The sequence below is a fragment of the Branchiostoma floridae genome, chromosome 5 (assembly GCF_000003815.2).
Source record: "Branchiostoma floridae strain S238N-H82 chromosome 5, Bfl_VNyyK, whole genome shotgun sequence".
In the NCBI taxonomy this organism is placed as follows: domain Eukaryota; kingdom Metazoa; phylum Chordata; class Leptocardii; order Amphioxiformes; family Branchiostomatidae; genus Branchiostoma; species Branchiostoma floridae.
Genome location: NC_049983.1, coordinates 23,030,095 through 23,045,014, shown reverse-complemented (window position 1 = coordinate 23,045,014; position 14,920 = coordinate 23,030,095). Strand labels below are relative to the sequence as shown.

General features: G+C 45.4%; 2 protein-coding genes across 2 annotated transcripts in view; one reads left to right on the top strand and one right to left on the bottom strand.

Annotated features, from left to right (window-relative positions):
• The window catches only part of LOC118416541, a 4,296-nt gene extending 2,690 nt beyond the window's left edge, over positions 1-1,606 (bottom strand). The window contains exons 1-3 of the mRNA XM_035821671.1: positions 1,462-1,606; positions 946-1,095; positions 509-653 (exon numbers count right to left, since the gene is read on the bottom strand). Coding sequence (XP_035677564.1) covers positions 509-653; positions 946-1,095; positions 1,462-1,527 — 361 coding nt within the window. The 5' untranslated portion in view covers positions 1,528-1,606. The remainder of the gene's footprint in view (positions 1-508; positions 654-945; positions 1,096-1,461) is intronic.
• A 4,922-nt stretch (positions 1,607-6,528) lies between these two features.
• Positions 6,529-14,920, top strand: LOC118416481. Its single transcript, XM_035821594.1, has 11 exons — positions 6,529-6,719; positions 8,006-8,249; positions 8,679-8,872; positions 9,921-10,073; positions 10,572-10,716; positions 11,229-11,384; positions 12,138-12,302; positions 12,753-12,853; positions 13,241-13,373; positions 13,745-13,862; positions 14,372-14,920. Exons 3-11 carry the CDS (start codon positions 8,753-8,755, stop codon positions 14,421-14,423), a joined length of 1,143 nt encoding a protein of 380 aa, XP_035677487.1. The 5' UTR covers positions 6,529-6,719; positions 8,006-8,249; positions 8,679-8,752; the 3' UTR covers positions 14,424-14,920.

Here is a 14,920-nt window from a genome sequence, read left to right as displayed (position 1 = left end):
TCTGTGTGTGTGTCTGTGTGTGTGTGTGTCTGTGTGTGTGTCTGTGTGTGTGTGTCTGTGTGTCTGTGTGTGTGTGTGTGTGTCTCTTTGTGTGTGTGTGTCTGTGTGTGTGTGTGTGTGTGTGTGTGTGTGTGTGTGTGTCTGTGTGTGTCTATATGTGTTTATCCGCGTCCATATGTCTGTCTATCCGTCTGTACTGTACACATGTGTGCTTCAGACAAGCCGTAAGCCATGCTGACCCGTATCCATGATTTGGACAGCCTTGGGAATGGTTTTCTAGACTACTTTTTGTTTGAAAAATTATAAATCATAATAGATAGTAATATCTCAAAATTCATAACATGTAACCTCATCAGTTACCCATGGTTGCACTGCCAAAGTTGTGTTTCCGTATACTTCAAATGTGATAACTTTTTAGGCTTCTAATACGGAGTTATGACAATTTTCCCGCAGCGCTTTGAAAATAGTGCTCATATGCCCTAGGAAATCTTAAGTCAACAGAGCTGACCCGTATCCGTGAGTTGCACAGCCTTCAGGTCGGGATGTTCCCTCCAGAAGCTGGCGTGGTCGGACCGGAGCAGTTCTCTGTAGACCGGCCAGAACGGGTCGGACGGGCCGTCCTGATACACGTCTCTCATCGGCAGCAGCATGCTCTGAACAGGCAAGAAGACATACGATAAAGCATGTGCCAGGGTAAATCCGCCTCGCTCACTCGGTGGATTTATTCGATACTTATAACAAATGACCGGCCTTATGACACACATTTCGCGGCGGATCATTAACCCTTTTTAAAAGCGTTTTACAGATTATGCACTCCAAAGAAAAAGACAAAAAATCTGGCTGCCATGCATTTACAAATAAACTGTTCAACTATATAACTTATTCAAGTCGGCAGAATTGAATGGGCCACCCAGTCGAATGAAAATCCCATAAGTCAGGACTTACCACCGCCCTGTACTGTGCAGTGCCGTTCCAGGTCTGCAGAAATGGGCTGTACAGGCGCGCATCGTAGGCCCTCCTGCCGACCACACCGATGAAGTTCCCCCGGAAGCCGTCAGCCGCTACGTTGTTGTACATGTTGTCAGGGTCCGGGACCTAAAATAACAAATGATTACGCCAAAAAGCAATTACTCAAGCAACTAGATTTGATTTCTGCTTGAGTAATCATATCCAAAATCCTGTTACTCGAGTTCCTTGCTCAAAAGGCCTCCGTGTCTCAGTGCTCAAAACAGTGGTGCCCTTTTGGTTATGTTTGTTCATCAGTCAGGCATTCGACATAATGTATTACACAACTAACGTTACCTATTCTACAGTTCAGAATGTGAATTCGGTTATTAACGCGCACACACACACAAATACACACATATATACACATATACACACACACGCGCGCACACACATACACACACACACACACACAAACATGCATAAAAAGTGAGGTTTGGCAATTCTTCCACCCACCATTCCGAACTCGCTGGGTACGTACTGCACTCCCTCGCTGTTGTTGTAGTTCATGAGGGTGTCCATGCTAACGGCGCCTTGGAAGTCTGCGAGCGGGATGCCGTTCTGGGTCAGGTACGGGACGAGGATGTTCCTCACATGCTACCCTCTGTACAGGTAATGGAACGGAGTAAAGGGGGTTCACACGTGCGTATATACTTTTTTTTCTATTTGCTTTTGGACAGACGAGGACAATGTGGCACTGCACTCAAGTTTTTGTAACTTATATTAACAGTGCCACATACACGGTACAGACAGAAGGTAAAGGTAGTCTTTTTACCTCCCCAACCGAAGTCAGGTACCCATTTTACACCTGGGTGAAGTGAGGAAGGTCGTGTAAAGTGCCTTTCCCAAGGGTACAACGTCGGGGCGGGGCACGGTGGGGATCGAACTCAGAACCTCTAGATTCCGAGCCGAAAGCTCTACCAGTTACGCCTCGCCCGACGCCACAAATACTGCGTATATACTCAAGTCCGTATGAGCTCCGTATGGAGATTTTAGCCTCCACCAAGTTCCACAGGTTGCTGGAAAAATAGAAGTTGGACAAACATAGACGCATAACATGCCACAGGCAGAGAGGTTAAGCTGTCCGAGGAGTATTGTTTGCGACCTGCTAACTCCCCTGGCATGTTATCTGCCTATATTTGTTAAATTTCTATCATGGAGGGGTCCTAACAATATTTTGTATGTGGGCAGGCCCCCCCCTTGTCTTATAATTTGCAAAGTTGACGCACCTTTTCCATATTCCTCAAAGTCGAAGGCTACAAATATGACGGAGTGGGTAAGCTTGCAGGGCTGTGAGGTGATGAGGCGGGCCGACTCCAGCAGGGCGGCCATCCCGGACCCGTTGTCGTCCACGCCGGGTGTATCGGGCATGGTGTCGTAGTGGGCGGCCAGCAGGACGGGCATGTCCGCGGGGGTCCCCGTGAAGCGGCCCGACAACGTTCCGATGATGTTTTCCCCTTGGTACTGAAGTTGAGAAAAGTAGGAAATACTTTAGCATCAGCGTTAATGTTCTATTTGTCGTAGCCTTGGTTTATGCCGCCTCGTGCTTAAATGATGGGATTATGGTTTCGGATTCGTCACTACTAGGGGTGGGTACCGGTGCAGAAAATTCAGGTCCAGGTACGGTCCAGGTCCAGAGGATCAGGTCCAGGTCCGGACCTGAACCTGAACCTAATTATCTGTGAACTCATCATAATCAAAACAATTGTCCATTTCACTTCAAAGGATTCTGTTTGGTGGAGTATCCGACGTCCATTGGCGTTTAAGAATCCTATCTTCATGTAAGCAACACTAACTGCCTCTGTTTTAGGCCAAATTTGACTGAAGAAACTTGGTACAAATGACTATCAACTCTCCTCTACTTCTCTCTTGTTATTTTCTTGGACCTTTAAGCCTCAAAACACGCGAACGCCTGCCGGAATAATCTGTTAATTTTCGAATCGGTCCAACATCCGGTTTACTACTGATTTTTTTCAGGTCCGGTTTTTCTGGACCGGTCCAAGAAGAAAAACCGGTTTTGTACCTTTACAAGTTGCTGTGGGGTCCTGTGGCGTAACGGTAGGGCGTTTGGCCCAGAACCCAGAGGCTCTGGGTTCGAACCCGTCGATATGCCACCGATCTTCTGCCCTTGGGAAAGCCACTTCACCCAGGTCGAAATGAGTGCCTAGCTTCGTTTAGGGCCGTTCCTCAGATTGTACGTTAAAAGGAGGTCCCGTGCATACACTTGGTTCAAAACAAACAGTCCTATGGCCACACTTTGGGCAGTTACTGTGTTGTATTGAGGTCACCTGAGTTAGCGCCGAATGGCAGCCGTATCCTCGCAATTTAGCCCCTGGCTGCGAAGAGAGAGTAGTCAGGCCACACAGTAACAATATTCTATACCCCTGTACTGGCAGGGCGATACTCGTGCTGCAGCTGTGCCCCTGAAAAGACTCTCACAAAAGAGGTTTTAACAAAAGTTTTGCTTCTTTGGCTTTGGCTAGGCCGACCGTCCAAAAGAGTCTACAACGATCTGTTCCGCTTAAGAGCTGAATTGTTATACGGCCCACATCCAGGCTAACTTATCGTATTTCAAAACAAATCACGATTCATGAAGATGACGACTACGCACCCCTGTTCTGTCGGACGTGAAGTTTTGTAGAGTGACGTGAAGGCCGTACGACTGGAAGGTGTCGGTCAGAAAGACGCGCGTCCGGGTTGGCTGAGTGGTGCCGGTTCGTGCTGAACCGATTGGTCAGAAGTCGCCGCAGGTTCTCTGTGGAACTCTCCTCGCCAATCACACCAGGCGTTACTGTGGGTAGAATGAACCGACGAGTCTCTAAAGCTATTTCATCTTTATTAGCGGGGTAACCTGATTCAGATGTTTTTAAAAGCAGTGTATTTATGGATACCAAGTCGACGGACGGTGGTTTCAAACTGCGTTTCGTATACAAGACTCAAGGCTGGTGGAAAAATAGTCAAAATTGGTCAAATAAACGGAATACTATAGATATATAAGCAGAATTCGCCAGTAATATCAACTCTCATGAAGTCACCAGGCACCATGATTATACCTCCACATCATCGTTATGGAGGCCTTCTCAACATTGTCTTGAAATATGTATACCTCAGGACTACTGATACTGCATTGGCATTGAAATGGGTTTTCTGATCCATATTAGCCTGGTATATAGCATACCATCGGGATCTCACTGCTATCTCTACAGTGCTAAGAGTGTTGCCCGTCCGCTCAGTTCATTAGCACACGCGAGGGAATTTTTAATGGGTAGGTTTCATTTACAGTACTCCCGGCGATCACTCATGAAACGTCCCTTAAAAAGACAGGCTGCCAGAAACAGGCCTTTGCGAAGCAGACTGGGCCCTGTATCAACACCACGAAGCCGACCAGCGGAGGATGGTCAGCAAATAGATCAACATATACCATCATTAATCTACGGTGTGAGGCTGGTGTCTCTTGAGGCCCGCTTTTCAACCCTGGTCCGCAACAAATCTAAAGTAGATCAGTCTAATGTAGATGTGTTTAATCTGGGGCAATTACTGTCGTATTGCAATTGAGGTCACCTGAGTGGCGCCAAATGGCATGGCAGCTCGCTCCAGACCCTTGCGATTTAGTCCCGCCTATCACGGTAAGCTACTCGCAATTCAGCCCCTGGCTGCAAAGAGAGAGAAGTCGGCCCACCCAATAACCAATAACCGACCAAAAGTCTTACCTGCGGTAGTTAGAAGAAGAAACACCAAGGCTTTCGCCCACGGCATCTTGCTACCTTCTCAGAACCAAATACTGCAAACACCGTCAGGCTGCGTCCAAAGTCCGCGGTGGTCTCATCTTACAATATTCCCAGGCCATCAGTAATCCCCAAGCAGATGTGGGGATCTGAATCTGTCTCTCCTACTGGAGGTTCAGTGTTTGAGGAGAGAGAGACACACCTCTAGCACGTAGAATAGCCCACCATCTCACTAGACTGCGGTACGTTAACGTTGACGGCGCCTAAATTGAATGTGTGCTACCCTTGACTTTATAATGGGAATATCATGCAAAGCAATTTTAGGCTAGACATTGTGTCGATTGGTTCCACTTTGTGAATGTCTTGCCGCAGTTTGGCGCAGTTCTGTGTCATACCGAACACTTAATCTACATGTCCTTTTTACCCCGCCAGCAATTAATAAGCTATACAAAATGCTGTCCTACTTAATACCTCACTCTTTATACACTCTGCCCATGTAACAGTTTATCTACATGGGCGGAGTTTCCTACGCTTCATGATGATACCTGTTAGTGTACTAGTATTTACCTAGCATTATTGAATCACAGTGGCTGTAAATCATCTTTCACAAACTATCATTCAACATTTCTACACACCTTCTGCAAATTTAGCAACATTAACTAAACTAAGTCTTAACTTAACTTGATAGAAAGTGGGGCAGTTATATAAGGTACTAGGGGAGGGGGCATCATGATCAGTGACAAGCTGAGATTCCTTATCAATAACTCTTGACACAATTCCGCTGTGGGTATGTACCGATCCACACGCCGCCAAGGTAGCAGCGTCCTCGCACGAGGAGATATACCCTCCAGTACAGCTAGCCTGTGCACAGGTGTTGGGAATACGGCCACGATGATCCTTCCAGTCTTACTACTCCTGGTTTTTATCGAAGGTTTGTCATACAGAAGTTCCTATACTTGATATAGCACCTTTAGTTTTAGTCCGTCCGTCGTCTAAACTCCGGTGTTGCACTTCGTGGCTAATTGTTGAAGGGATGAGAGACTTTGGTTTGTTTTAGTGAGCCTTTTTTCACAGCGTTTAGTACGTCATTAGGGTTGAACGTTTTCACTCTCCGTAATCCAGTATGCTCCCTTTATCAAAGGAAAGTGACACTTAAAGAACGAACAAGACACGGCAAAAGGTTGCACGGTCATAAAACAGTGCGGCGTCCCCCGTCTACTCGAGATTATCTAACAAGTTATATCCTACATGTAACATGTACATGGCAAACAATCACCTGCTAGCAGGTCATGGAGGACGGTTTCCACCACAAGATCACCAAAATGGCAATAAGAATCTGCTGCATTCACATCTTTCATCAAAGAAGAAAAGAAAACAAAGACAGCCAATAAGCAAAGTCAGCAATTAAAATTTTACATGGAATGTCACTTGTTACATCCAGCCTTCAATCAGTGTCACCACGAGATTACGCTCTATTCGCAGTTAGACCTTGGGCCCAAAATAGTACCACAAACACGCCAGTTTTGTACCGTGGAGTACAGGAAACCTGGCGGGGGACGTGAAGCCAGAATCTTTAAATTCTGAGTCAGGATTAATCTCCAAGCAGATCCTACAATGGCATAAGATAGTACCAAACTGGCCAAGGAGTATAGCCAGCCATGAGCTGTCACACTCCTAAGTCGGCTTCACTCCTCTGCCAGCTTTTGATACTATATTATGCAACCGTAGGATCTTGGAGATTAAGTCTGGATATTCATCATAACCTTGTTCATTGTATCTTTGCTGGACCCGTCAGGTCTGGAGGCGGCCAAGCCGGAGACCTCCCGGGACAACCTGCGGAGTCTGCTGACCGACCACTTCACGACTCCCCGGCACCACATCACCTACTTCGAAGGGCTGGTCGCAGCCGAGGACTTCATCTACGACACGTTGAAGAGCTACAACATGCAGGTCGCCAAACAAAGTTTCCTTCTGCAGAGAGATGACGGGGTGAGGCGATTCTCGATTCTACACTGGCGTGAATAAACTAGTAAAAAGAATGCAAATTGGCTGTTTACAGCACAATGTGGTGATCACGTCAAAGTAAGAGGCAAGTAAACACGTTTTGAAACGGAAAAATCATTTAGATTGTGTTATTTTTTCTATATAATAAGTGACTTTTATTCTTATTAACAAAGTATACATCAAGCAAAATGACATTGAGCTACCTGTATACTACCTAACATTTATCTTCGGATAAGTCTATATGTGAAAACTGTATAGAAGATGGTATTCTTATGCACGTGAATCTGACCTAAGGTACGCGTGCGCTTACTAGTATACTATTCTACGTTTTGGTGACATGCTCGATACGTCACCTGATAATGGATTGCTAACATGATAGCGCTGTCATTCATTAACCGACGGCCTGTATTGCGGTGTAGGCGTGGAGTAATGTCCCAATTGAAAAAGGGGGCCCGGTGGGCAGTTCATGTGGGTCACGTGGATGCCCTGTGGGCTACATTGCAGTATTTACTATGCATATTCTTAACAAAGGGAATCATGGGAGAAAGAGGCTGTCAAAAATCACCTACATGACTTTTAGAACATGAAAAACTCACATTGGTATGGTTGTCCGACCTCTGAAGAGTAGTTTGACGACAAAAAAAGGAAACAATTTACGGCGGAATTATATTATACGCCATCAAAACATAGGTGGTGACCTTTTCACCCCCTTTCACTGTCTGTAAACAACACCAAAACACCTAACTTCTAAGGCCTACTTCAGCCACAAATATCACTAAAAATTTGTTTTTTCAACACAGTATAGAAGCTACAACCCTTACCTATAATATGCACCTCCAAAATCCATACACATCCCAAGAAAAACATTTCTACAGCCACTTTGGCCATGGCTACGTAAGCATTCTGAATGGGCCGAAACTGGGTCATCGACGCAAGTCCGGAAATACCGAAATTTGCCCTGTGGCTACCGAGCTTATTTAGGCCCGGTTGACCTTTTTTTTTAAAAAGCTAAGAGTTAAAATCGACACAGGACCTGGTCTAAGAACTTACTCTATAATAAAATTCACACTAATTTACACTAAAATTCAAACTTATTCTGTACCCTTCATGTTATCTGCGATTAGCCTTCCATCACTAACAGCGGACTACCTCCCTGCCGCAGTGTCTTGCACAAATGTGTGGTCAAAGGCCTCCAGAAATGGAGATGGGCACCACCCCTATGCATATGTTACGGATGCGCGGGTAACTTTACCTTTTTTTGTCTTGTACAGAGGACTTTTAGGGGCGTGAACGTGCTCGGTCTGTGGCCGGGTCGTTACTTCATGACGCCACAGGACAGACCCGTCATGCTGACCGCCCACTACGAGAGTCCGTACGAGATGGCCGGGGTGGAGGATAACGGGTCCGGGCTGGCCGCCCTGCTGGAGTCGGCCCGCCTCATCACCTCACAGCCCTACCTGTAGGACTACACCGTCGTCTTCACGGCTTTCGACTTTTCGACTATAGAAAGGACAGGTAAATCAAACTCAATTAAGAAAGACAATTTCCGTTTCCGAAGGGAATATTGTCCTTCCCGTAATATTTCGTTTTTGAAATAAACACAAACACAGACACACACAGACACAGACACAGACACATGAACACACACACACTCACACACACACACACACACACACACACACACACACACACACACACACACACACACACACACACACACACACATACGCATACGCATACACACACATACGCATATGAACACATGTGTGGTCACACACACACACGCGCGCGCACAAACATACACTCACGCGCGCGGGCGCGCGCACTAATACACGCATCTGTACAGAGCTCTAGCACACATTGTGTGTATGTGCCTGAGTGATTGAAAACTTGTGTATGTTGTCTGTAATCTGTAGTGACTCTATGTATATGTCCGTGCCACAGGCGCACCGAGCAGCCCCTGCGCCACCGTGGGCTGCGGCTGCCGGGAGTTCGTGAAGGACGTCCTCGTGCCCTTCATGAACGACAGCCACATAGGAACTACAGACATCCAAGGGGTCGTCGTTCTGCAAGCTCTCTTAAACTATAACAACACTCCGGGAGCTCAGGACCTTCCCAGCGAAGATGCCTTCCGAACGGTGAGCTAAAGGCGTACAAGACAATTCATGCGACTTATTTTGTCGCACGTTACTGAGGCAGAGAATTGACGAGACTCTTCGTTTTTTCCAAGAGTTGCAATATTCTTGACAAGATATTAGCGCTTTCCCAAGACATATGCGCATACTAAATACCACACACAATCCATTCGTATGCTCACAACACAGACACAGACGCACACACACGCAGAGAGACCAAATCATAATAGTATACATCCATTTTTTCTCATGGAGGCAATCAGAGTGTCAGACATTTCATTGAGCTTTATTTTGTCAAAACCAAACCGACCTCTAAATAGGAGTGACTCTTACAATTTGTTCAATGTGCCAGGATGCGCATGACGTCCCCTCTCAATCTCAATTGCGTTATGATTTGTTAAATGATAGTTACTATCAATTTTCTTCTAACAGTGACTGTTTATTAAAGGTAGAGAACGTACCTCCAAATTTTTTATGTCTGACAGCACATCTTGGTCACGGAGAATGGCCTAGTCTTGATCTCACGAGAGAACACGAGACTAGACCATTCTCCGCGTCCAAGATGTGCAGTCAGACATCGAAAATTTGAAGGTACATTCTTTACCTTTAATAAACAGTCACTGTTAGAAAAAAATTGATAGTAACTGTAAACATACGTGACTGATGAACCTCTTCAACGATATTTGTTAAATGATCTTTTCTACGTATCATTTGGCACAAACCAAATCGTGTAAATGGTGGCGTCGTATGTGGCGTAACTAGTAGAGTGTTCGGCTCTGAATCTAGAGGTCACGAGTTCGACACTCGCCGTGCCCCCGACATTGTGCTCTTGTGAAAGGCACCAGAAACAACCTTCCTCACTTCACCCAGGTATAAAAGGTGTAAAAATGTGCACCTGACTTCGGTCGAGGAGATAGAAAAGACTTTACTTTCTGCCTGTACTGTGTATGTGGCACTGTTGATATAAGTTACTAACTTGAGTGCAGTGTCACATTGTCCTCGTCTGTCCAAAGTAAATAGAAAAAAAACTTATACCTTACACCCATTGCAGGTGCCCGGACTAGTGGACTCAGCTAACGCCATCCGAGATGGCGGCTACAGGGGAGACTTCGTGGCCGTGATCTCCCGCGAGGTCGACTCGCCCCTGGCGGCTGCCTTCAACAACAAGTTCGATGGAGCTGGTAACCCACAGTACAAGAGGCGTGTAAGTTATTGCTATGTTTCAACCAATACACCCAACAAGGAGACGAAGAAGGAACAATCAATCCATACCATGTATCATACAGGCCAATTTGAGCTTCTTTTGAAAAAATAAAGCTTCAAACAAAACACAGTATGGATTGGATGTTTCATGTTCTCCTTCTTTTTCTTCTGCCAAATTTTCAAATGAATTCAACTTTCGTTTTCATATTTGGACCAATTGACCTGACATTTGGCATGGGGATGGGGTGGGCAAATGTGTCTGCTTCAATTTTATATGTAGAACTTTGAACATTATCTTCTTTAGTTTCTATTTACAATTTAGACCAAGAATCTTTATTTTGGGTTCCTGTGCCCAGGTATTACAACCCAATTTTGGTGATTTAATCTTTCCATCTTTACTAAAGACTGACTTACCTTTAAGTACACCATAAGGATCGGAGATCTGCTGCGTATCGAACTTTCAGGTACAGGTTCAGGTACTTTCTTTATTTTTCCCCAGAGCATGACCCTCCCTTTCAAGGAAATAACGGACCAGACGAAGCAGGACCCTCTATGGCCACTTTACGATGGTCTGACGGATGCTGACATCAAAGCCTTGTACGAAGTGGTACCAGATGTGAAGGCCATATTCCTCACTGACACAGGTATAAGTGTAAGTTCACCTTTATCCGATGGGTAGCCTATATCCATTATATCTAAAAAAAAAGTGGTATTCAAGGTATGAAGTCTATGGAGGTGGTTTCAAATTACAATATATTTTGAAAATAAGATATCCCGAAATATCCAGTCTTTTTAAACATCGGGTATAGGTTACCCCGCAGATAAAGGTGAACTATGGTTACTTTTCGTCCATCATATCACAAAACAGTGTTTAATCTGTGACGTGGGAAAACCACTGCTCAACTTATCGGCTATGTGAAAATCATCAAAATGACTAACATAAAGCAATCTTAGTAAGGAAAATCGAGGATACACGCATTCACTTAGAAAAGACCTTTGGCGTAACACACCAGCTTCTGTATCTGCGATAATCCACCGGGACATCACACCTAACTTTGTTCATCAAACTGTAATCATTGTTTTAAGTTATCTAACGCGTCTCTCATAGCGATTGGTTGTTGTTTGAGCTTGCTAGCATGCTCTCGTTCGTCTCTAGTTGTATACAGAGGCAGAGAGAAGGCCTGGCCGAGTCTGACCCCAAATGACACCATGACCATCACTGATGAGAGGCTGGACTTCCTGAAGAAGACTACAGACGCGGTGACCAGGATGGTGGAGGATCTCACGGGCCACAAGGAAACGTGCGGCAAAGGTAACTCTTCAGACAAACTGGTCAGTAACCTGGTAACACGTCTATCGCGGATTGGACGGGCTCCCTTCGAGACTGTAGGATCCCACCACCGCCTGGGTGGCTTACAACACTCGGTAGTAGCTTTACGGGGTTGGAGTTATTGGAGGATATCACTGATCACAAGTCAACGTGCGGCAAGGGTAACTCTTCAGAAAACTTCAACAAGAAAACGTCAATAACTTGGTAACCAATCTATCGCTGATATGGTGGGTTCTCTTCGGGACTGTAGGAGGTCTCCCCTGCCCTGGTGACTTTAAAGGTAGTCAGTAGCAGTTTCACGGGGATAGAAATAATGAAGGGGCCTCTCTTCGAGGCTGTAGGATCCCCCTCACCACTTCGGTGATTAATGGTCCTGGGTACCTTTACGGGGAGACAATGGTGAATGTCATAGGTCTCAAGCGGCAAAGGTGAGAATACCAGAAACCGAACCCATGACCTTTCACCCTCAAGCGTGCCCACTAGCATGGCCACTCGACTCCACGTCTCTGTAACAGCCCGTTCATACTAGGATTTGCGTATCCCGATATATTCGGATTCGCAGTGAATTAGGATTGCGAACCCTGAATCCGAATTCGGATCTGAATCGGAATATAACCGGATACACCGAAACGACATCTTATTTATCCGGATTCACAGTGGGGTATACCCTGGCAATCCGGATTCACATATCCGGATTCGATGTCAAATCTTTTTTATTTTATTTCCTTTCAACAGATCCTGTAAGCGAGTTCCCGGTTCAGAAAGAGTTGCAGCTGACCGGCACGCTGGACATGTCAGCCTTCACCCTGCAGAACGTCACCATGACCGTTCACACGGTCCAGCCGCACGGCGTGCTCAACGCTACTCTCTCGGGTCAGGACTGGAGCCTCTACATGATAGGTACATCAAAGACACTGATTTTCTTTCTGTATAACGTTAAGTTCTATGTGTTGTCAGTTATCAACGTTTATGACACTGTTGTAAATCACTCTGGACACGTGGATTTCATTCGCCTCTGACGGGACGGGGGTGATATAGACATCCAACAACCTTTGACCGATTGCTGACGTCACACCCGAATGAACCTCACGAGTGCAGAGCGATATACAGCTCTGTCCTGTCACTTGCTACATAACGTAAATTGAACACCATCGAACACGGCTGCCACTAGTAACCATGGTATCTGATCCATATCATTGATCCTATATTTTTTTAAGAGGAAGAAGGGGAAGAAACTTGCCGAAAGCAACATATTCACCTCTGCGAAGGTGACTATGATTAAATCAATGAAAACAATGACAATGTAGAACACGCATTCTCCAATTTCAATGACTGTTGTCTTCCACACAGGTATTTACGATCCGCTCGAGCGCGTTCTCCACCTGTATATTCCCGAACCGTTTGAAGTGGAAGGAGCGCCCGGCACCCTGTCCTGTGCGGTGTTCGGGAGTGTGAGTCAGCGATATATGTACATGTATTAGATTATTGTCGACGTTTTCGGCGATAAATGACGCCATAATTGGCCCTGAACCCTGGGTTCGAATCCTGTGATGCTATCGATCTTGTGCCCTTTGGAAAGACTTTTTACACGATGTTTCTCACTCCACTCAGGTGCAAACATGGGTATCATGACTTCAGTTGGGGAGGTAAAGGGCAATGGAATGAGAGAGTTGGGCTCCGCCTCCCTGTACCGTGCCCTAGACACAGTGGATAATGACCCACTGCCACTACCGCCTTGGGACATTGGACAACCTACCTATTGTTACTTTTGTCGTGGCCACTAAGGTCATTTGACAACCTACCTTTGTGACATTATTCATGCCTTTTCTGTGTCTCAGTTTCATCCCCACGACTCAGTCGTGATCTTCACTGGTAGGATGAGAGGGCACTGTTCGTCCACGCTCTCCTTCTTTGGACGCGGGGGTATCACAAACGAGGGACTCTTAGTCCTCACTAGTACCAGCGGTAAAGGTACGTAATGCGGGACTTGACTTGATGGGTTACAATCATAAAGGTCATTTCTTGTTCCTGTAGAAAACCAGAAAAAATGTAAAAACGTCATAAAACTGCGATTGAAAATGCGGAAAGCAATAATTATGCCCGTAATTTGGCTCCATCAATTCGTAAAGACCGGTGACAGCATTTTGAACGAGCATTCTCGTGATCCTGTTCATGTTCTTATGATATTGTGATATGATATGTATAGCTCAAGAACCTATGGAGGTATGGAAGTCTAGGACTAGAATTTAATTTCATTTGCATTTGTTCTTCTTGCCTTGTGTTAAAAAAAAAGGTTAAAAACTCACACTAAACAATAAGCATTTTCTTTTTGCTCCTTGCAGCCGCTAAAGTCTCCAGCAGTAGCGGGCCCAGCCTGGCGTTGCCGGTGGTTCTCAGCTTACTGGGCGGGATGGTTTTTGCCGCCATCCTGGCTGCTGTAGGATTTTTCGTATATACCAAGTACGTATCAAAGATGCCTTCTTTGTTTTAAATTCGACATTTCCACTGGAGTTTATCATAAAGTATCCAAGTATCATTTACACGAATACTTTTGCTACAGTTTTGAGTACAAATTGCTACAGTTTTGAGTAGTTTGTGGCAATGCTAGGTCACATTTCCAAACCTGGGCCCGGACGGGCTGCTTGCGGGAGCGAAAAGTAAAATTGTGTATCAAGAATCAAGCAGAGATCAATATTGCATCAGACTTTCCTGATCATGGGATGTAATCTCGTAACAGCTTGGGTTAGATATGGAGGGCTCACACCACAAAAAAAGTGGGATCTATCATAGTGACAAATACATCCAGGAAATTTATACCGGCGCCATTTTCCACCCAAAGCAACCATCACCAGATGTACCCGGTAAATAGCATCATTGGTAAATCCAGATATTCGTGACTTACAACATTGATAGAACTGTTAACATGTTAGTGGAGGTTTTGACCCATAATCGCACTGTTTTCCCCACAGACGGCTGGCGAATTCTTCTGCCAGCTCGCTACCCATGAAGGAAAACCAGTGATCGTGAGGGGTGGATGAAGATGTCAACTTAATAGTATAGAGACGGCCATTTGCGAGACGGACCCATTTTACCCATGTTCTTGTAATATTGAGCACAGAATTTAGCATTGCATTTGTGTAACGATTCTGTTTTCACCTACTACTAGAAAGCTGAATTAAACTTTGCAAAAGAATTTCGCAAAATGCTGAGACTAAGACACACCCTGTCCCGCAGCATTTACTGTCAGTCACCCTTACCCCTGCTTGGCCCAGTATGCAGTGCGTTTTGTTTGTATTGCATGCATAAACGGTAAATCACCTCATGTCGTAACAACGCAGGCTTTAACAGTACAGGCTGCATATCCGGACAGATTATATTTCATCCACTCACACGAAGAAGGACCTTTTCGATGATTGTGGTTTGTTCTTTTACGTGCTCGAGATGAAGCTCTCCTCAAAGGAGCCCCACTTTACGTCCTATTTAGAGGGACGTCCCCAAGTAATGCTAGGTATTGAGGG

Coding starts and splice junctions, on each gene's coding strand:
- LOC118416481 (XM_035821594.1), top strand. CDS start 8,753: ATGAACGACAGCCACATAGGAACTACAGACATCCAAGGGGTCGTCGTT. Junction 10,074..10,571: donor ACCCACAGTACAAGAGGCGT/GTAAGTTATTGC, acceptor ATTTTTCCCCAG/AGCATGACCCTCCCTTTCAA. Junction 12,303..12,752: donor CTGGAGCCTCTACATGATAG/GTACATCAAAGA, acceptor TCTTCCACACAG/GTATTTACGATCCGCTCGAG.